General features: G+C 48.3%; 1 protein-coding gene across 3 annotated transcripts in view; it reads right to left on the minus strand.

Annotated features, from left to right (window-relative positions):
• Window positions 1-23,448, minus strand: part of MEGF8 (multiple EGF like domains 8) — a 298,122-nt gene that overhangs the window by 205,020 nt on the left and 69,654 nt on the right. For all 3 annotated transcript variants that reach the window (XM_078651316.1, XM_078651317.1, XM_078651315.1), the window contains exons 13-16: window positions 14,081-14,228; window positions 13,828-13,991; window positions 7,708-7,902; window positions 5,332-5,532 (exon numbers count right to left, since the gene is read on the minus strand). In XM_078651316.1, coding sequence (XP_078507442.1) covers window positions 5,332-5,532; window positions 7,708-7,902; window positions 13,828-13,991; window positions 14,081-14,228 — 708 coding nt within the window. The remainder of the gene's footprint in view (window positions 1-5,331; window positions 5,533-7,707; window positions 7,903-13,827; window positions 13,992-14,080; window positions 14,229-23,448) is intronic.

Below are 23,448 nucleotides of genomic sequence, written 5' to 3' on the forward strand. Positions count from 1 at the left end.
ATCCCGCAGGAGAGTGAGCTCTGCCCGTAATGCTTGTTTTTTTCGCCATCACCGGCCCTTCTAAAAGTATTCTTTCTTTCTGTGCCCTCACTGGCCCCCTTTCCCTCGGCTGTTGCTGGCGCGTATAAACGCGCCCTCCCTTTGTCTGTCTGCGGGTCCCGCTGGCTCTCAGAGGAATGCGCTGCCAGCTGCCCATGTGTGCTGCAGTCACTGAAGGGTGCCCATGGCTGCTTCTCGATCTTGTTTTCTTACTCTCTCTTCCACCCCCCACTTCCATCTCTCGCCGTCTCTCCCCCTTGCGGTCCTCTTCCCTCCCCGTCGCCCTCTGCGCTTTCTCCATTCATTATTCCTCGCCGCGGCCAGTGCTCACACTGCTGCACATCTGCCTGTTCTTTTCTCAGGCTGGACTATTATTCCCTCGTCTCCACTGCAGGCAGCAGCCTCCTCACAAAGTAATTCAAAGCCTCCCCGGCAGCGTCAGCCGGTGCCCGGCCACATGCAGCCCTGCTCCGAAACGTCTGCGCCGACAATAGCCTGGCGCAGTGCAGAGCTGGGCGGGGCCTGATAAAGCAGAGGCTGGCCAGGAGGGGCACGAATCAGACAGCACATTCAAAACCGGCCTCTTTGAAATGCGACTGGGCGCAGAACTTTTATTTCCAGCAGCGACTTTGTCTGGGCTAAGAAAGAACATCCCGACTCAATCCCTCTTTTATGCTGCAGCAACATATACACTTTTTATTTTCAAACCGCGCCGACGTTCAGCAGGATTACTTGTCTTTTGCTAAACTGATCAGTAAAGTGTGACGCGTGAGACTGCGAGCGGACATGACAACCTTTACAATATCTTACTATGTAAGAGGAGTGTGGTGGCGTGGACTTTTGGGCGGCTAGCAAATAAAGACGCACACACCAGTACTCTGGTACATACACTGACCGTCGTTGTGCTCGAGTCCCCCCCACCCCCCTTACCCTCGTTGTGCTTGTGTGCCCCCACCCCCCTGACTGTTTTTGTGCTCGAGTCCCCCCCCCTGACCCTCGTTGTGCTCGTGTCACCCCCCCCCCCCCCCCACCCCCTGACCCTCGTTGCTGCTCCAGCTTTTGCATATTTTCACACAGGGTTTACCTGCAGTCGCCGTGGGGTAATCAGAGGTCGGTGACTCCAGTACTACTTTTGACCCCTGATCACAACTAGGAGCTAATTCTGTTTCCGATGAAAACCCCTTTTGTGGCCTGTTGCTCGTTGTGCTCGTGTCCCCCCCCCTCACCCCCCTGACTGTCGTTGTGCTAAAGTCCCCCCACCCCCTGACCCTCGTTCGTTTCCTGCGTCTCTCCCTTGCTTTCCTCCCATCCATCAGACTCCCTTTCTCCTTATGTCTGTCTCTCCTCCCGCCCCATAACACGTGGAAAACTTAGAAGCGATTTATAAAAAAAAGTAAAATCAATAAGATTTTAACCTGTTCAAAATTTATTTTAGTTTTTTTTAAAGTCGGACTTGTGCGCTAAACGCGGCAGGCACTTCAAAGCTCTAATGCAGAAGTATAGTTTCTATACAGCACACCAGGAAAGGGCTCCCAGAATGAAAGCATTGCACGGTCTTAGTGCTCCGCATCCGAATTTCTACTCGTCTCTAGCACAATTAATTGCCTTTGATTTTACGGGACATCCCGGAGAGGAGTGTTACGTTTAAAAGACAAACGCTACTAGCTTTAATGACAATCTGTGGCTTCCCTGGAATATCTTTAACTGTCAGGCAAACAAGGAGCCGCTGGTTATTTCATAATGGGCTGATGCTTAAATGTTTATAAATGCATACATTATTCTTTGTGGCAACTCACGCATTCCCATAAACCTTCACACGAGACATGAAATGTTTGCTTAAGAAATGAATACGTGCTTTGTTCACATATACAGACTCTCAAAGCTAGCCTGTGTAGCAAAGCATGAATTTCAGCTTTGACTATACATTAGGCCGTGGGGTAACTCCCGTAGGTGAGCTAATTAGTCGCCACCAGGTCAGAGTCTCATCCCTGTGAGTGCGGGCCCCACTAGCCCTGCGCCGCGTTGCCTGCTCCGCTGCACGTGCAGTGACTGCATCGACTGCCCCAGCCCCACTGACTTCTCGTGTCTCTCTGCCCCCGCCGGTCGCTCCCATCGACAGCCACTTGTGTCTGGCTGTCAGTGCCCGGGTACAGCGTTTCTTCCAACAACAAGCGCCTCCCCATTTGGCAAAATAAGGGCATTCCTGCGCTCGCATATAACCAACCCTTCAACCTATAGACTGGCCGACCTCACCTAGGCATGTAAGCTTTAAAGCAATGGGCATCACACAATGAGCCAGACACCATACTGGGAGGAGATTCTTTCTGCAACAGCTCCGTACACAGATCTCTACACACTCTGTTAGCTACGCTCTTTTTTAACAAATGTTTTTATTAGTGTTTTAAAGGTATACAAAGTTAATTTTGTTAAAAATTTGATACACGTATACAGCAATATCAAGTTACCATGCACGAGCCTGGTCATAGCATACAGAGATTGACAGCACAGTTCTTAAATATTTATAATCAATAGAGGTGCTATCTCAGTCTCTAACCTCTCCTCCACCTCCCACATGCACGATAGTGTAGATGGTGACAGCCCCTCGTTTCATAAATGCGTTTTTCCAGAACCCTACAGTCGTCCTGCGCGTCTGTGCAATAATCTCTCAGCAATAATAAGCCCCAATCTCACGAAGGCCTTATGGTATCTATGTCAGTCTGGTCTAGGATATTTAAAAATATATATTTTTCGGAGTGGGAACATTGTATATTCCACAATGTCAGATACGTTCCCCCCCTCTTTTTTCCAGTATTTTGTAAGTGCCCGGCACTACCAGAAGGTAAATAAGACCTTCCCATTTCATCTTGACATCCTAAGCTTAAAGGAGGTTGGTCCTTGCCTCTGTTGCCTGCTTGCGGTCCGGTTTTGTGTGTCCCTCTGTTGCCTGCTTGCGGTCCGGTTTTGTGTGTCCCTCTGTTGCCTGCTTGCGGTCCGGTTTTGTGTGTGCCTCTGTTGCCTGCTTGCGGTCCGGTTTTGTGTGTCCCTCTGTTGCCTGCTTGCGGTCCGGTTTTGTGTGTGCCTCTGTTGCCTGCTTGCGGCCCGGTTATGTGTGTCCCTCTGTTGCTTGCTTGCGGTCCGGTTTTGTGTGTGCCTATGTTGCCTGCTTGCGGTCCGGTTTTGTGTGTGCCTCTGTTGCCTGGTTGCGACCCGGTTTTGTGTGTGCCTCTGTTGCCTGGTTGCGACCCGGTTTTGTGTGTGCCTCTGTTGCCTGCTTGCGGTCCGGTTTTGTGTGTGCCTCGGTTGCCTGCTTGCGGTCCGGTTTTGTGTGTCCCTCTGTTGCTTGCTTGCGGTCCGGTTTTGTGCGTCCCTCTGTTGCTTGCTTGCGGTCCGGTTTTGTGTGTGCCTCTGTTGCCTGGTTGCGACACGGTTTTGTGTGTGCCTCTGTTGCCTGCTTGTGACCCGGTTTTGTGTGTGCCTCGGTTGCCTGCTTGCGACCCAGTTTTGTGTGTGCCTCTGTTGCCTGCTTGTGACCCGGTTTTGTGTGTGCCTCTGTTGCCTGCTTGCGACCCAGTTTTGTGTGTGCCTCTGTTGCCTGCTTGCGACCCGGTTTTGTGTGTGCCTCTGTTGCCTGCTTGCGACCCGGTTTTGTGTGTGCCTCTGTTGCCTGCTTGTGACCCGGTTTTGTGTGTGTGTGTGTGTGTGTGGGTGCAAATGCAATTGGTGTCGCATTTGCGAGAGATTAGGCTATTGGCTTTGTAAATGACAATGCCATTTATTTATGTTTTCAAAGCCAACACATAAATAAAAATGTTGTCATTTACAATGCCAATAGCTCTAACTTTTCCAAAGGCGAAACCGTTGCATTGTAAATGCTTGTTTTATAGGGTCTCTCATACCAGTGTAGGGTGTCAGTTTACATCACACGCATTAATGACGGTGATTCATACGTGTGTAAATCAGTTAATAGGAAATGTTAGATACGACCATGAGGATTACAAGGTGTAGGAATCAGATGTCATCCATGCTGAGTGGCAGTATATTTTAAGAGTGTTTGGTTCGGAGAAGCCCAAACTCAGGATTTAAGGCGTACCACAATGTTTGACGTTGGCTTTACTAATAAGAAAGTATTTCTACCTAAACAAGCCCATTTTTAGCAAGATTACGACAATGGAAGACTGGGGGGAAAAACATAACGTTCTAACATGTACTATGCAGTTTGCAGGCAGCTCTTTGAAGACAGTTCATAGGTCCCTGTGCTCTGTGTAATATTAGGATTGTAACTTATTAACTGCAAGTAACAAAAGGATCTCTGTGAGAAAAGCAGTAATCCAGTGAACTATCCACATGCATGGAACACGTTCTTTGCAGCAGGCATATTAACCCTCTGCACTACCTTAGATGACTGAAAGCTGCCACTAGACAAAACTCCAGCTCTCTCCAGCAGGAGCATTAAATTACCAGAGTGATCTTGACATTTTCATGGTTGCCTGAAAACAGCTGGACACACAATGCGCTCTGCAGCAGGTGCTTGTAAAGCTTGCTCTGATTGGCGCCCCTGCAACATCAGTGAAAAGAAGAGTGCCTGTCCAGTGACTACTGATTTCTCCAGAAGCCCAAGAAAAGGCCATAGTAACAGCACAGTATTTCATCCAGGTTCTTGTGGTTCAACATAAAATCACCAGTAAATAAACATATTGAAAGGTAGCGCTCTTCAGTTCTTGGACACAGATGTAACCGTTCGTAAAGCTGCCGGTGATAGTTTCAGCTGGATGTGCTCATCCCAGAATGTTGGTTTTACTGGTTTCACAGACACCGTGATACAGGTTGCATATGAAGACAAACGTTAGAAAAATGTACTGAGACAGTAACGTCAAAATGTAACATAAGTAATTATCATCTGGTCGGCTTGTCCCTGTAACTAACACCGCCCACACATCACACCCAGTAAACACTTCTGAAAATCAACAAATCAAAGCTCTAAAACGAACAATGGGACAGAACACAAAAACATGTCTACCAGCAAAGTTCACAGGCAACGGTATCATGTGTTGCTTTTAGGCATAATTTTCTTATTACAAGTGATTTGTTTTATCACTTTAACCTAAAATTCCTAGATACATGCAAAGGGATTGGAAATTATGTTACACATGTCGGTCACATAGACCCAAAGCACGCAGGAACCTAAATCGCAAATGGACCTCACTTAGAGGAAGATGTTAAGCAACCCATTGTGCCCAGACTCCTTTAGTTTTCGAACTATCAATACCAATAAAAGTACAAGAGTGGACTTACGCTGCCCCCCGGTATCCCAGTGCGGTCCCACGTCAGGGTGAGTTCACTGGTTTGCCCGTTACCAGAGTTGTTGAGGTAGCCTTCAATCTGCACGGCATACTTGTTTTCTCGCTCAGGCCTGGGGAACAGTCGCTCTCCACTGTTCCGTTGGAGGGGGCGTCTTTCCTTCTCCTGCTGAACAGTCCAGCGGCCCACTTCCTCCTGTAACAAGAGAGGTTTGGTGTTAGATGGTTGGGGTAAGTCCTCCAACTAGGCTAGAGTGGGTACAAAGGCACAAAGTTTTATGTATATGAAACAGCAGTTTGTCAGCACTGGCATCTACCACAGATTCGAATAGTGCTAAACGTTAGGCTGGGGATGTTGAGTTGTTTCACATAATGTATGGTCTGTTGGACTATCCAGTAATTCTGAACACTTCAGGAACCAATAGTATATGGATCTTGACAGTTTATCCCAAGGTTTCTTGCCACCTTAGCAGGGAGGGGGCTCGCCCAGCTCAAAGGCCACCAAGAGAGTGACCAAACAGAAGTAGACCTCCCTAAAGGAAGTATTTCGGTCATGCTCACATCTGGACTCTCTTTCATCCCAGTAGCAACCTCTGAAAGGCACAGTTTGAAAGCGACACAAGTTGCCCAGACATTATTGGATGCGGATATAATAACCTGGGAGTCATACGAGACCACTTCGAAGCTGAATGGGAATATCAGGTTAGCCAACAATACTGTAAAAACAGTGAAAAGGGTTTGACTCATAAATGAGCCATATGAGACCCCACTTTGAAGGGCGGAAGAAGGTGTCAAAAAGACAGACTGGGATCAGTTCCTTTAACAAGAACACAACCAGCCTAATGCAAATCCACACATCCCAAGACTGAAGAGTCTCTAGAGCAGTATGGAGTGCAAGACCGCGTCCAATGCGGTCGACAAGACACCACCAGAGCTGCAGAGCCCCCCCAAGGTCGAGGATGGCTCTGGTGTGTTCAGAGACAGCAAGGCAGCTTCGGTGTGGTTTTGAGAGTGGAACGCAGAATGAAATGTGGGAAGTACAGAATTGGCCGCCTAAGGTTCAGAAAGTTGAGAATGAACAAGATTTCCCCACATTTTGGAGGAGACTGGGCGAAGAGATACTGGCCTGTAATTGGCTATAATAGCCTAGTCAGCTAAGGGTTTCTTGGAGTGAGTTATAATAACTTGGATTTGTTTCCATGCCGTCAGCACTGATGCTGTGACAAGAGCGAGGATGTTGAGGGCCAGGTTAAGAAAATGCGGTAAACAGGGATCAATAAGAGAACTAGATCTGCGCGAGATAATGGGTGAGTGAACATCCTGAATGAAGATAGTAGCAAAACTAGATGGTGAAGACCCAGAGGATCACGTCAACCTGACGCTGAGCAGGAAGGTCTGAGATACCAGGCTGGTCCGCACAGTTAGAGAAAACCCTGGCAAGCTTTTCTTGGAAGAGTGATGCAAGGTTGTCGCAAAGAAATTGCGAGGAATGGATCAACTGGCAGGGAAAGAGAGCAGAGATCGGACAAAAGAGAAGATTTCTCAAGAAGCATTATTTACTTGCTCCATTTTTGTGGCACAGAAAGTGGCGTGGGCAACTTAACAGACCCAAACAAACAAAATATTTTTTAAACTGAATGAAGAAGTCTCTCTATGATTGAGGGTGTGAGTTGATACCAAAGATTCCTTCATATTACGCGCAGTGAAAAAAAAAAATATGAAATGACCTCTGAGCGAAGGACTAAGGAGCAGGAAAGCATTAATTGCTGATGGAAAAAAATAGGTGACAAATACACATCTTATTAAAATGCTATTATGTGTAAAATCCTAGCTAGGATTCACAGCTGGACATAGATGAATATTGTCAGTGAATGTGAGTCTTTGCAAATGCAATGCTTGTGAATGAGGTGGAGGCTGAGCCTGCAAGGGGACAAGGACATCTGGGAGAAAAGCAGGAACCCCTATTATGCATGGAAGATATGAGGGCTGATAGGTAATGTAAAGAGGAGCATACTTGTGTAAAACAGAAAAAAGACAGTAGGGACGTCAGGTAATGTGAGGGCGCTCTCTCTTGTTGCAAAGAGGCCTCGTCAGTTACTGTGACGTCTACAATTAGCGAGAGAGGCGTGTAGCCAGGTAACAAAGTTACCTTTCGTGCAAGAGAAGATGAGACTCTGATAATGTAGGGACTCCTTGAGCATAAGAGAGTAATGTGAGGCGATCTTTTCCTCCGAGGGAGTAGCAAAGAGCAAAAGCTCAGACAGGTTATTTAGAAAAGGTGACTGAGGTTGCACCGCCTCGGAAGCTATTAGCGGGGACAGTTCCTACCCAATCAATCCCTTTCACATCGCTTGGCAAACATCAGACTTACCATGCTCTCCAGAGTGTTGGGAACTCGGGCCAGCTTGGCAATGACAAAGAGCCTCTGAATGCGAGCCCAGACCGATACATCCTCTGGAGGCTGAGCCACGCTGGCCATGGGGTAGATGAACCCTTTGTAAACTAAGGACACATCCATCTCGGTGCTCGGGTTCAGAGTGATGGTCGTACTTCGCACAATAGAAACCTAGAAAAGACAAAAGGTCAAGTCATAGGAATATAGACACAGCCATCGGCAGCACACTAAGCCACCACCCACTGATCGACAGAGTGGCACCTGGTGCACTTTATGAGTAAGCAACTGTGGTCTTGTAAATCAAATCAAAAGATACAAACCACCTGGTGCACACGTCAGCCCTTACACACCAACAAAGAGCCGCCTGGGGCTCAACCTTTCCGCTGTACACCAAAGACAAATACAGTATTAAACAATATGGTTGTGGCAGTTTGAGCAACTATGCATGTATTTACAAAAACACACAACGCAAGTAGAAATGTGGTCATTTTCACCACAATTGCAGTGAAGCCACCAGGAGAGCGAATTAGGAATTGTTCCCAGCACCTGCGAGTGAACCACGCCGCAGGCGGACTACTTATATGCCTCCATGTCGTTTCCAGGAGATTTATATCCTGATGTTTATTTACTAGCCACTTCAATTTGATTGAAGAGCTTCTTGGCACAGCCCTACATCAATACTGAATACGGCGATTCGGTCCCCCGTTTTTACCACACGTGCTCCCTTAGTCCTGATGAACACCCCACCACAAGGACCATCACTTACCTGTAATAGGGGGGGGTCGAAACGTCGACTACAATCTGAATACAAATTCTAGTGACACCAAACAAGATAAATTCAGGTTCCTGTAGAGTTATGTATTATAATGGGAAAATTTTGATCATGTATGGAAACGTATACAGCGAATCATACTGATGTATATATGTCACCACTACTTTTCCTTGTCCCCTACCCACAAATGAACACCTTATCCCCCTCTTCCTTTCCTTCCATGTCACTTTGAGCACTGTATATATAAAAGGATCTTTTGCATTCTTGTTCTATTGAGCATATGTAAGACTCATATTGTTAAATGCTTTGATTTGTACTGCATCTGGTATTTTTGAACAATACAAAGGATTCAGAAGTGGATCTAATGACCACATTTCCACTTGTGTTGTGTGTTTTTGTAAATACATGCATAGTTGCTCAAACTGCCGCGACCACATTGTTTAATACTGTATTTGTCTAACCCAGGTCAGGTAGTACATATGGGTTACCCCCCTTTATATACAGTACACCAAAGATAGTCACCTCGTGCACCCTGAGCCACTGCACACCGAAGTCACCTCGTGCACTCTGAGCCACTGCACACCAAAGAGTCACCTCGTGCACTCTGAGCCACTGCACACCAAAGAGTCACCTCGTGCACTCTGAGCCACTGCACACCAGAGTCACCTCGTGCACTCTGAGCCACTGCACACCAAAGAGTCACCTCGTGCACTCTGAGCCACTGCACACCAAAGAGTCACCTCGTGCACTCTGAGCCACTGCACACCGAACAGTCACCTCGTGCACTCTGAGCCACTGCACACCGAACAGTCACCTCATGCACTCTGAGCCACTGCACACCGAACAGTCACCTCGTGCACTCTGAGCCACTGCACACCGAACAGTCACCTCGTGCACTCTGAGCCACTGCACACCGAACAGTCACCTCGTGCACTCTGAGCCACTGCACACCGAACAGTCACCTCGTGCACTCTGAGCCACTGCACACCGAACAGTCACCTCGTGCACTCTGAGCCACTGCACACCGAACAGTCACCTCGTGCACTCTGAGCCAACTCTGAGCCACTGCACACCGAACAGTCACCTCGTGCACTCTGAGCCACTGCACACCGAAGTGTCCCCTCGTGCAGTAGGAGCCACTGCACACCGAAGTGTCACCTCGTGCAGTAGGAGCCACTGCACACCGAAGTGTCACCTCGTGCAGTAGGAGCCACTGCACACCGAAGTGTCACCTCGTGCAGTAGGAGCCCCTGTACACCAAAAACTGTCACCTCGTGCACTATGAGCCCCTGTACACCAAAGACAGTCATCTCTTGCACTCTGAGCCACTGCACACCGAACAGTCACCTCGTGCACTATGAGCTGCTGTAGGAAGCTGGCTCTGTATATACTATTCAAAAGTAAGGTATAGTGTGCACAGAGTCCAGTGGATCCCAGAAGTATAACAGAGGCTAAAGTAGATAATACCTCACTCTCTTTTGTGTTGTAGTGTGGGCGAGCAGTAAGGCTTTATCAGAGGGTAGTGTTAAACATTTGTTGTACACACTCAAGCAAGAAATGTCACACACACACAAAGACTGAATCTAGACCAAATGTTTGTATAAAAAGTTATTTTGTTATTTTTTCGTTACTAGAAGCAAGATTTACTCAGTAGCAGGTAAGTGATATGCTTCATACAATGGTACTATCCCAAGTACACTGTGCACTGATTTAGGAGGAATATTCCAATTACTTTTGCAGTCGAGAAAAAGGATTGTAAGCTGTTCAGAGCACTTGAAATTACTTTCATATCACTTTGTAGTTAATTCTAGTTCAGCATGAAACAAGCTAATAACATGGTCTTAGCATCCTAGGACATTAGTAAACGGGTTAACTCTTTTAGAGACATTAACCCCTTCCACGCTCATGACGAGCTCAGCTCATGAGCTACGCCTGTCGTACGCTCATGACTAGCTGAGCTCGTCATGAACCGCGGCTTTTCGAAAAAGTCAGCGCACAGCGGGAAAACCACCAGCGCGCAAGGGGTTAAGTTAGTTTTGTTGCAGTACAAGACAGTTCATCACTTAGAAGAATTTTCGGAGAAAACCACCAAACAATTCTTTGGAGAAAAACAAAGTGTTAGGTTTACAGGTAAGTAAACGGTTTTAGGAATAGACTTTTAGGGGGTAGAACCAAGGTTCAGGTTGGCACTCAAGGTGGACCCCCAGAGACACTAGGGAGGTCGGATGTCAATGTTAGGCAATGAAGCTAGGGGGCACCTCATTGGGTGCTGCTCACAGGCAGGCCACTGTCTTGGGAGGCAAGCTCCTAGTGTTAAGGTAAGGGCAAAGGGGGTCCCAGGCTAGCACCAAGTACACACCGAGAGTGGCGCAGTGGTGGCCAGGTGCAGAGTGCTTAGAAGGTGGCGGGAGCCCAATCGTCCCTATGGAGGATGCTGGTCGAGGAAAAGGACTGCAGGCTGGAGGATGAAGTTGAAGAGTTACTGGAGACCAGAACACAGTTGTTCGGGCACCTCAGGGCTCAGGGGGTGCAGGGGTGTCTTTTCGTGTTGGGGTCTTCTTACCGGTTCCAGCCGCTGTAGGGGGGACCCTTCAGGATGAGGCTGCAGGCATCAAGGAGAAGGTCAGTGAAGGTCGTCCAACGCTGTTTCACAGGTCAGGACTGCCGGCGGGACCTCACTGGGGTGTTGGGCTACTCGGGTCGTGGGCATCAGGTGCTGAGGACTAGCGGCTCCAGCTAGATCTAGTGTGCTGACTTGGGTTGGAATTGGACAAATCCGGTGTCCATGGGGATCACAGTTCTTTGGGAAGACAGGGTAGCTACCCAGGGTTCTCGAAGGTTGCTGGCTGCAGAACACACCGGTTTCAGCTTGCAGGGGTTCTGAAGAAAAAGACAGGGGTGTAGGGCTGGGGCAAAGGCAGTTGTCATCCTCTTCTTCTGCAGCATGGCTCTTTGGTCCTTCTTCTTGTGCAGTATAATCTACCTTCTGGGTTCAGGGTCGCCCACTAAATACTATGTCATCTCATGTGCACTCTGATCCCCTGTACACCAAAGACAGACACCTTCTGTGCACTCTGCACACAAACAGCCAGAACCAGGCTGCAGCATATTTTGAGCTTCTGCTAACAAGAACTGGACAGCAACAGCGATCTATATTTCTGAGATTCCCAACTCTTTCTACACTTTTTTACTCACGACCCTAGTCCCGCGGGAAGTTCTTCAGACTGCAGGTCGATCGAGCCCGGAGTCCGATTCATGAAAGGAGAGGGCTTGCTTCTTCCTGCTCCGCAGCCGATGCTTCCATCTCTTCTTGTTAGGAACCTTCTCCGAAGATATCCGGGGTGTACTCGATGTTCTGTCTCTGCATGTACCTTTGTTGAGCCCGACGACCCTGCAAAGTCTTTTTTGATCAAAAAGATCGACAAGCGCCACAATCTTTCTCCTTGTGCTCTGGTGATAAGCACAAGTTGCAGACTTCGTGCAGGTCGGTCCGTGGATACTTTGCGTGGCACCAGGGACAGAACTGAAACAGAGTCCTTCCATCAGAGGTAGACTCGAGGAGTATGATGGAGTGGAAGTCAAAGAAATGGCTAGGCTCGAAGGCCGCTCACGACGTCTTCTTGATCAAAGATGGAGTTTTCTCGCATCTTTCGACATGCAGGAACAAAGGAACGCGTACGAAACAATACCAACAAGGGTACACTGGGTAGCGCACCGAGGGGATCCCAAAGAACGGTCTCGAACCGGAGCTCCACAAACCCCGTCCGTACCAGAGGACGGAAAAAAAACAATCTAACAATGGAGTTGATGCTGATGAGCAGTATTACAGAAAGGAGGAGTCACCCTACCTCGTGACTAGGAAAGAAAAACAACTTGCAAACATCCAGACCAAACACTAGATGACGGGAGTAAGCAAAGCATGTGTATCTACAACACATATGCCTCAAACATATTGTTATAGTCATTAACTTTTCTTGCTGTGCGTCACACACAAGTTTAATTGTCCTAAAAGCCACATATTCTGCGATTCCCCCTTTATAGCAGAGTAGTTTTTTGCCCCTTTAGAGACTCTGAGTTTCTGGGGATTTCTACTCTTAAGCTGTCAAGCTGTGAGAAGGCCTTTTAACACTTCTAGCCAGGTGGTGTTCGGAGATCCCCCTTTTGGTACCTGTTTGTAAGAGGATGCGCGTCTCTCCTGCAATACCTCGCTGTGCAGTGTTTACAGATGCCCTCACTGTGCCAGTCTGAAGTGCACTAAGGTGCACTTAGTGCACCTTCTAATACTTGGTTGCAAGGTGTTCTATGATTCACTTAAAAAGTAATTTGTTTTGAGAGTTTCCATTGTCCTGGCCTTCCAGAGTATCAGTTTTACCTTGTTAGGCTGTGGGGTGTTACTGATTTCCCTCTCCCCTTTTCATGTATTACTCTGATGTATTCTGGTGGTTCTCTCTTTTGCCTTACCCAGCTGGGGAGGTTCTGGTGTCCTCTGTGCCAGGAAATCTAGGTACTTCCCTTTGCATTGTGTCATTGAGAGGAGATCTTGGGACCCGCTTTACTTGGCCTGATTGGACAGTGGTCTAGTATTCTCTTGTCTGAGAGGTAGTGTGGAGAACTTCTCACTCAGTCTGTCTAGGGCATGGTCTGGGTCCCTCTTACCTGGTCAGCCAGGAATATAGTCTGTACCCTTTACCCGCTTTGCCACAGAGGTGGTTTGTTGGCCCTCATTCACCCAGTCTGCCATGGAGGAGTTCTAGAGTCCCACCTAATTCGATTCCCTGGGAGGAGGAGGCCTGCGGTCCCTTTTACCCATCCTGCATCTGAATGGGAGGAGCTTTGCGGTCCTCTCAGCTAGCCTTGCCTGGGAAGCGGAGGGTCCATTTTACGCAGTCCATTTGGGAGACAAGGGTCTCCTCCAGTCTTACTGCGAGATCTGCCTTGGAGAACAAGTTCTAGGATACCTTTACTTGCCACCTGTGGGGGAATAGGATCAGTAATTCTACCTGGGAGGTGGTCTGTGGTCTCTCATACCTGGTCTGCCTCGGAGGTAGGAAGAATCTCTTACTGGGTCCACCTGGCGGCTGCCGCCCCCTTTAACTCTGTCCGCCTAGAGTGAAGTATGGGATATGGGTAGTATGAGAGCCAGGAGTCGCTCTTATCGAGTCCTCCTGGGAGAGGGTCTGCTGCCCCACTGCCTGGACTACAGGGGCGACGATTATCTCTCCACGTAGGACAGCATCTCTGTTCTCCCTTGCCGATCTGCTGGGGAGGTGTTCTGGAGTCCCTCTTACTCAACTGGCCTGGGAGGTGGTTTAAGGATCCCTTACCTTATCAGGCTGTGAGGTGTTGCGTGGCTGTTGGTAGGTGATCAAGTGCAGCCCTGGCAAGAAGTTGCTTTGCTGACATCCTTCCAGAGTTGTGAGAAAGACGGTGTTTTGGCCCCACCAGCCGTAGGTGCCAGATATTTGTCCAACTCTACAGTTGTCACGATCTGCAGAAAAAGACAGACATGAGTAACAACTGCAAACCATCAACAGGCAAAGTTATCAGAAACAGAATAATTTTGATGTAGCCCCTTACCAGAAACTGCCATGCACGTCTCGTTCTGCACACACCAGCCGAAGGCGCCACCAGAATGCGGGAGGGAATAATTATTCCCACTGAATGCCAAGCAAGCCTGGCAGTCTGTCAGCAACCGTGCCAGGCCAAGGCATCCTTTATTTGGACACTATAGAGAAAAAGACCAAACAATGGAGTTATGTCAGTACAAATATACCCCCTCACCATCAAAAATTAATCAATCACTCTGGTGGCAGCCTTCTCAGATGACTTCACCCCCACTCTGTAACTCTCACCAGTGGAATGTGTGCGGCAGTCCTCACCAAGGTGGAGGCTTCTGAAATAAACATCTGGGTCTGCACTGAATAAATGTGGCCTACTAATCCAGTCACTTTTATAACTTGTAGGAAAAACATCTCCATGAAATTCGATCTTACTTTTTTCTTAAATTATTTATAACAGTCACTAACCAAACAACACTGACAAATAAAAGAGAGACGAGAACAGAAACGAAGGAGAAATGAGCTTTCAAAAAAAGAAAAACTATAGATGCACTATCCTTATCTATAAAAAAGCTCTTAAATCCGCTCAAGCAGCCTTCTTTGAGGAAAAAATTAGAGCTTCCTCCAACCCAGCCAAAGAAACGTTCCGCATAATCAACAAACTTTTAAAGACACCGGACCCTCCCCCACCTGATGACCCGTCTAAAGACCGTTGTAATGAATTCGCCGAATTCTTCAACGTAAAAATTCAAAATATATTAAAATCTCTTCCTCCCCTCACAGATGATACTTCTCCTGATCCAGTGCCTCTCACCCAGTTGCAACCCGGCTCCGGTCTGAACTCCTTCTCTCCCGCCACAGAAGAGAACCTTCTCCCTATTTTTTTCATCCATCAAAAGTGGCTCTCCACGTGACCCGCCCCCCCCTATATCCTTAAATCAGTCACATCAACTATTCTTTCACCTTTGGTCCAACTCATAAACTCCTCCCTCTCTCAAGGCACTGTGCCCCCAGGCTGGAAAAAATCTATTGTGAAGCCCCTCTTGAAGAAGCCACATCTCGACCCAACTGAACTGGGTAACTACCGCCCCATCTCCCTTCTGCCCATAGTGAGTAAAACGGCGGAAAAACCTGTCAACAAGCAGCTCTCAATTTATTTTGAAAATAATAACCTCCTTCACCCTTCCCAAACGGGCTTTTGCCCAGGTCAGGGCACGGAGACAGCCATAATGGCTGTCGTCGAAGAAACGCGCAAAATCTTGGACTCGGGAGGATCAGTGGCAGTGATCCTCCTGGATCTAAGCGCGGCGTTCGACACCGTCAACCATCACATCCTGATCCATAGGCTAAGGGCTTTAGGTATCTCAGGGCCGGCTCTAGCCTGGCTGGAATCCTTCCTCCACAACCGATCCTTCCAAATTTGGGAGGGATCCTCTAAATCTCACTCCACTCCCTTACCCTGTGGCGTTCGCCAGGGCTCTTCTTTGAGCCCCACCCTTTTTAATGCCTACATGTCTCCCCTCCAGGAAATCGTGTCCCCTCATGGACTCAAGCTAGTGACGTATGCGGACGACACGCAGCTTGTAGTATCCCTTAACCAACCTGACCGTTCCCCCGACAATCTCTACTCATGCCTGTGTGACATTTCTCGCTGGATGGACCGCTCCCACCTCAGGCTCAACGCCGAGAAAACGGAGATTATGGTACTGGGTAACCCAGCCTACTTTAATCCAAGCTCTCTGTGGCCTTCCTGTATGGGTCCAGCTCCGACCCCTAAACCTGCTATTAAAAGCCTGGGCTTATGGTTAGACCAAGATCTTTCCTTCACAACCCAAGCTAGGAAATCTGCCGGAGCATGCTACGGTATCCTCAGGACCACCCGCAAAATCCTACCTTTGCTTCCTCAAGACACTAGGAAACTCATCATCCAGAGTCTTTTAATATGCAGACTCGACTACGGCAATGCCCTTTATCTTGGCGCCCCAAAGAAAGTAATTGCCAAACTTCAGAGCGTACAGAACTCGGCAGCTCGGCTGCTAACAGGCACTACCCGTAGGAGCTCGGCAAAACCAGCCCTAAGGCTTCTCCACTGGCTCCCGGTGCAGGAGCGGGTTAACTTCAAAGCGCTCTGTCTGACCCATAAAATCCTCCACAACAAAGGCCCACCCATTCTTAAACATCTTATCAGACACCATGTTACTAAAAAGAAACCTGCACTCCGCTCATCTCCATCTGGCATATGTACCCAAGACCAAAAAGTCCCGCTCGGGAGGCCGTCTTTTCTCTTTTATCGCTCCCAAACTGTGGAACTCCCTTCCCCTTACCCTCCGAGCGGAACCCAACCATCTCACGTTCCGCAAGGGGCTGAAAACTTGGCTCTTTCCCGGATTTCTTTTCTCCTCTGCCACTACCTCGGTCATTAGCGCTGGGACGCTCACGGGCAGCCATGCACTCTATAAATCCCTATTTCATTTCATTTCATTTCACTTTTTACTTAAGCAGAACAAAGTTTGAAGTTGTCTGGTGTAAGCGAAGCAGGAGTGCGTGACAGTGCGTGGGACCCAAGATCCTGAATGATCTGCACTGTAACGTTCCTTGCCATATTGAGGGATAACGAGAAGGAAGGGGAAACCAGAGCACAGGGTTCTGCAGGGTAAGTGAGGTAATAGCCAGCCGGAAAGTAGCTTAAACTAGGGTGATGGTAAACTTTACACTATGTATAGCACTTTCTAGGTAAAAGATCAGTAGCTACTGAAACCAGCAGCATGCAACTGAGATTTGACCAAACTTTACAAGTCCACAAGTCAGCCACCTGGTCAAGATTTGCAGACTTTTCATATTGTTTATCTGAGCAGCAGCAGACTAAGGTACAAGGCTTTGCAGAGTTCAAGGAGGAACAACATCAAGGCGCTTAACTCGTGAGCCAGTTTATCAGGTGGAGAAATGGTAAAATCTTCCTCAAGGTCGGTATTTTCAAGAGGTGCATAGCTTTAGACTCCGACGCACTTAATGTCAAACTAAACGCCAATGTTCTTGACATCAGCAACAGGGGCAGAAAAGGCTGCCCAGTGAAACAAGCCAAGCACTTTGAGAAGCATAAAATGTCCCTGCCATGGAGTGAGATCGCTGTCATTTTTAAGAAAGATGGAGGACATCCAGCCATGCAATGGGGCCAGTCATGCTCTCAGAGCCCAGGTGACCTTTGGTGACGTGTTGAACCTTAAAAGTTGCATACTGCCACCGTTCTTTGGATATGCCTTCAATGTTCCCCTCTTGATTACGTCTGATCCCTCCTATGAAAAATATCTAAATAATATAGGATTGCCAGATATCTTCAAACATCCATCCATGACTGTAGGAAGGTGGCTCTCTACATAGTGCACCGCCACGAGGTACACTCTGCAGAGAGTCCAAGCAAACCCCAAAGGAATTACAGAGGCAGATATGACACCCCGAAAGCGCTCTTTTGTGGTAGTGTGGGCGAGCAGTTAGGCATAACAAGAGTAGTGCTAAGCCTTTATTACACAGACAGGCAGTAAATGAGACACACTCAAGGAAACCCAAAACCAATTTATAAAAACAACACATACTTTTATATAAATTTAGATACCAAGATCATCAGAATCTTGAACTTATTAATGAAACAGCCTTTGTTCCTGACTGCCTGAGCGCAAAAGGCTCTCACTCTAGGATGTCAAACTTGTCTGGGTGGCAGGCTGGCAGAAACCAGTCACCCAACACACCAGAGGCTGGTAGGTTAGGTGCCCTCTGGGTGCATGTATTAATAAATCAGACCCTGGGATCATTGTGGGCTTATTAGTACGAGATATTGGATACCAAACACCATGTATTTCAGTGAAGCCATAATGTAGCCGGAGAACTCATTTTGAATAGTGCCCAGTACATACCTTAAGAGGGCTTCCCTGCTCACTTGCAATATCTAGCAATAAACTGAACACCAAAGAAGAGACTCGGAGGCCTCTGGAACCACCAAAACCGACACCTGAACCAACCACTGCACCAGTCGCCCCCCAGCCAGAGTTCAAGTGGGCCACTGGTGCCAACAAGGTACCCAGCCCTCCAGAGCTAGAGTCCATCGTTGTTTCACCACCCCTGGATCCCCGACATCGCACGCAGGCCCCTCTTTACCGCGACTGCTCCTGATAAGCAAACTTCTGCACCCGTCGCCCCTGTGCAATGGAGAAGAGGACCAAGGGTGTCCCTACGTTCCCTAGCATCGTGAGGCCTGAGCCCCCTCTGTGCTTCAGCCCGACTGGCCTTCTAGCCAGAGCCTGCAGCCTCTTTTCGCAGTGACCGATCTCCATAGAAATCTATTGGGCTCCCAACTCTGTTTTGCACCCTGCGCCCGGCGGCTCTTGTGCCGCTGGTGATGTACTGTCGGTGCTGGCTTGGCCCTTGACCCCCAACTCGCCTTAACTCCTGGAGATTGGTCCCGTAACAAAATTAACAAAAGAGGGAGGTAGAGTAGTTGAAGTAGGATTCTTACTCCACAGACTAGTACGCATAAACAAAAGGAATCCTACCAGAGGAGAAGTGCTGCCCATAGGGAGTATGGGGGCACTCAGTGTTTTGTAAAATACCCCTCACACACCAAAAGGCCCCTTGGTGTCATGCTTCATCATTGGGGTCTTCGCACCCCTCTATCGGGATGCGGCGTGCTGCGACCTACGGCTACGCGGGAGCACTTGTTAAATGACTGTGTGGTGCACGTGATAAGAATGGTAATGTGAGTGGGGGTGGGTAGTGAAGACTTAAAAAGTACCTGGCTCGTAGGTGAAAACATTTTTTTATTCAAGACCTCGGGCTGGTACTATTAAAAAAAAGTGAAGTGCGAGGTAAAATCTGTCGTGATAATGAACAGTACCTCATGGTCCCGTAAGTCACTGTACTGTACCGGTTTACAGAACTCTTTCTTCTTCCCATAGGATAACATTGCAGAACTTGAAAATTGAACGGTGTCCACTTTTTGAAGTCAAAAGAATTTCTAGTTAAAAACAAACTTACCTGAATGATGTTTCTCTGTTGCCGAAACCTATATAAAGATACTAGCTATTTTTATAAGATGGTGTGGATCTCCTTCTTGAGTCGCGCATGTAACTTATTGATCAATGTGTGTATCTACAAATGTCTAGCACTCCTCTTTGTTAAGCCGAAGGCTGCTTGACCACACTACCCCCAAATAGAGTTCTTTGGGATTGCTGGAGCAAGCGACTGCCCACTCATAAGGGATCCCCGGACTCTTAACACGGTTTATCAGAATTCTGATATATCACAAAGTGCCAGATTCCTACACTTGGGGTGGCATACGCTATCCTGCAGCCCTTAAGGACCCTTTTTAGTACCCATGCCCTAGGTACCTTGGTACCATTTACTAGGGACTTACAGGGGTGCTAGAATCCTTTGCCAATTCAAGTACAATTAGACAACACCTTGTTTTAGAGAAGGAGCACTGGCACCAAGGCCTGGTTAGCAGACCCCATAAAAAGTGGGGGTTAACTACAACTAAAGCCCAGTTCCCTACAGTGACAGACTGTTGATTGGCAACAAGACACCGCCTTCAAGTGGGAAGTTTTGATTTAGAAAACAACGACGTACTCTATTGCTACCAGATACCGAGTTCCAAGTTACATCCTCACCTGAGCTCCAGGCAATGGCAATGCTGGAGGTCAGAAGGAGTGGTTAGGGAAGGGAGCTATTGCCGTTAGTTCTTCTGGCTGGAGACACTAGAAGACACCTCTCCTTACACTTAATTCTATTAATTCAGTTGCCACCGCCTCCAATCTAAAAGACACCCCTTGCTTACACCCCACCCCTCTTTTCCTGGCATCCAGTTCCACACTAGAAGGCACCTGTTATTTAAACATCACCTTTGTACCCCCGCCACCCATGGCGCCAGACTCCAAACTAGACAACATCCCTTCTCAACATCCCACCTGTGCTTTCCTTCTCTAATGGCATCAGTTTCTAAATTAGAAGACACCCCTGCTTCCCACCCTACTCATGTAGCCCCCCAATGTTTATTTTTAATTGTTATTTGCAGGCGAGAGGCACGCTAAAACACAATTATTATCTGAAAAAAGCACAACCAACTCTCCAGATGGAGTCTTTAGGGCTGAAGATGAATACTGTAGACATTTAAGGACACACAGGTAGCGAACAACGGGGTTTTTAAGGCTTTCCAAGGGTGCCAGCAAGGGCCTCAAGAAGAGTTCCAGAAGTTGCAGGCACTTTAACCTCGTACAGTGGATTCCTACGGAGTGGTCCTGATGAAAGAGATGAAGGATGCTGAAAATTCTCTAAGATCATGTGGATGCGACGTGGTCGACAGGGGTTTGTTCTGCACGGATTACTCGGTCCACAAAGACGGAGAGAAGGTCCTGGTTGCAGGGTAGACGTCCAACAAAGTCCTCTCTAGTCTGGCCGAAGTCCAGTCACCACTGGACTACCAGTCAGCAGTTGTCGCGGTCACAGGCCAATCCTTCCTGAGTTTATAACTCACCTTCTGAGGGTCTCGACAACTCTGTAGGAAGCTGGCTCTGTAAATACTATACTAAAGTAAGGTACGGCGTGCACAGAGTCCAGTGGATCCCCTAAGGCTTACAGAGGTAAAAGTAGAGAATACCTTACTCTCTATTTGTGGTAGTGTAGGCGAGCAGTGAGGCTTTATCAGAGGGTAGTGTTGAGCATGTGTTGTACACACTCAGACAAGAAATGTCACACACTAAAAGACTGAACTCAGACCAATTGTTTGTATTAAAAATATTTTTAGTTGTATTTTCTTTTTTTTGGTTTTTTTTTTTAGAACCAAGCAGATTTGGTACAGGTTAATAGAATTTTACTTTTCAAGACAGATTGATCAAAACATGCAAGCTGGATGAAAATTATTTTTGTTACAGGTTTGTAAAATATTTCAAAACAGTGAGTATTTGTAATTTCTTTGTGGTTACTTTTTAGATTACTTTTTCTACTAGATATCACACTGGGACACTTCCTAGATAAAAAGGTAAGTAAAACACGTTTGCAATAAAAGACAGTTTATGTTTCCATACAAACACCCTCAACATTTTGAAGTTTTTCAGAGGAAAACAGTCAATGCAATCCTATGGAGAAAAATGAGGTTATCGGTTTGGAGGTAAACAGTATTGAGGGTCGAGTTTCTGGGGTTAGACCAAGGTTTCCACCAGGGTCAAGGATGCACTCTAAAAGCACCATCAGCCGCGCTATGGTGGCCGGGTGCAGAGGCCCAAAGTTAGCCTATGGGGCTGGGGGGGATGTTGGCTGCTCTCGGGCAAGCCACGGGGTTGAGTGAGCAAAGCTCCTAGGGTTAAGCTAAGGGCAACAAGAGGTCCAAGTGAGCAGACAAGCTGCACCACAGCGACACAAGGGGGGCCGGGTGCAGGGAGCTTGATCGGCGTTGGGTGCCCTGTTTTCAAAAGGAGATCTCCGGTCAGAACAAACACTGAAGTTTCCGGAAAGGAGGCAGCCTGGAGGTGACCACCAGTTGGAGAGGTAAGTTGGGATAGAGGGGATTGCCTGGACACGGTCGGTTGGGCCACCCAAGGTCATGGAGCGTCAGGTGCAGGGGTGTCTTGATGCGTCAGGTTTCCTTACTAGCTCCAGTCGCGGGGACCCTCCAAATACTGGCTGCAGGCGTCGTCGGGAGGCTTGAGGTAGTTCAAAAATCACCATGGCCCAGCTCAGGATGGCTACGATGACCTCCTCGTGGTGTTGGGCCACTCAAACTCGGGGCATGGGCATCAGGTACAGAGTCGCGGATTCGGCCGGAGCCAGAGTCTGGCTCTCGAGAAAGTCCAGTGCTCACGGGAGACAAGGTCTTTGTAGGGAGGGCAGGTCCTCTGGGTTCTGGGGGGCTGCTGGCCATGCCGGAATTACGCTGGAGAAGGTCTAGGTTGGAACAGGCTTGCAGGGCCCCAAGGCAGTTCTGTCCTCCTCTTCTTCCATCAGCACAGCTCTTTGGTCCTTCTTGTTTGTCCGAGGAGGTACGTTTGGGGTTGCCCCTAAATACTAAATTTAGGGACGTTTCAGGGAGCTACAGGTCGGGACCAATGGGTCCCTATCTTGGGTTGGGCACACCCCCTATTATGCCACTCTCCTTAGGGAGGGGGGCATACTCCTCACTCTTGTTGGCTGAGTCCCCCCAGTCTTCATGATGGCGGAGATAGAGAGTTGTGCCTCGCCTCCCCACCTCAGGGGCGGAGCTGGCAACGGTGGGCACACCTCTCCTCCTATCTTGGTTTTCACGCCGACTCTTGCTCCCAAAGTGGGGGTTAGAACCGGTGGGGCCAGTTGCTGGGAGCAGAAAATGGCTGGGTCAGCTCACAAAGGCGGCAAGACTTTGAAGCTTCCCATTGGTGGACCCTGCCCATCATAGGGGAGGAGGCTTGGCACCTCTACCAAGTGTGTTCTTTGTTTCAGGACCCCTGTCAGCGGGAGGTTCTAGACCTAGGGGTCCAGAAACATGTCTGGTGGTGGCAGCTGGCAAGCAGGCAAGCAGACAGTTAGCCAGGACACCAGGGTTAGGCTGTTTTTCAGGGGGCATCTTTAGGAAGCCCTCGAGTGCCTTTGGCATTAAATCCCACACTGGCATCAGTGTGGGTTTAATGTGCTGAGAAGTTGGATACCAAGCTTCCCAGAATTCAGTAAGGCCATTACAGAGCTGTGGAGTTCGTAATGACAAAGTCCCAGGCCATATACTCTGTGTCTTTACAGCACTTAAAATGTCTAAGAATAGACTTAACACTGTAGGTGTACAGGGCTCATGCGCCTTTACCCTTACCAGTGGCATAGTGCATCGGAGTGTGTTCGATGTTCTGTCGCTGCATGTCCCTTCGCTGAGCAAGATGGTCCCGCAAAGTCTTTTTGGACCAGAACGATCGCCAAACATCGCAGTGCTCTTCTTTGCGCTCCAGTGAGAGGCACAAGTTGCAGACTTTATGCAAGTCGGTGCACAGAGGACAGAATTGAAACGGAGTCCGTTCCATTGGCAGAAGACTCTATAGAACCTTCAGACCCTTGCCCACCACACATATTCCACAGAGCCGCCACAGCCATCCCTTCAGAGCTACGCCGGACAATCAACTGCTCCCTCAAGATTGCCACATTTCCCGACGACTGGAAGCATGCCGAAGTCAACCTCCTGAAGAAACCCTCCACGGACCCAACGGACCTCAAGAATTTCAGACCTATCTCGCTGCTTCCTTTCACAGCCAAGGTCATCGAACAGGCAGTCAACACCCAGCTAGCACACTTCATCGAAACCCACAACATCCTAGACACCTCCCAATCCGGATTCCGCAGCAACCACAGCACCAATACTGCCCTCCTCACTGCCACAGATAACATCCG

This window comes from Lissotriton helveticus, chromosome 7 (genome assembly GCF_964261635.1).
Source record: "Lissotriton helveticus chromosome 7, aLisHel1.1, whole genome shotgun sequence".
Classification (NCBI taxonomy): domain Eukaryota; kingdom Metazoa; phylum Chordata; class Amphibia; order Caudata; family Salamandridae; genus Lissotriton; species Lissotriton helveticus.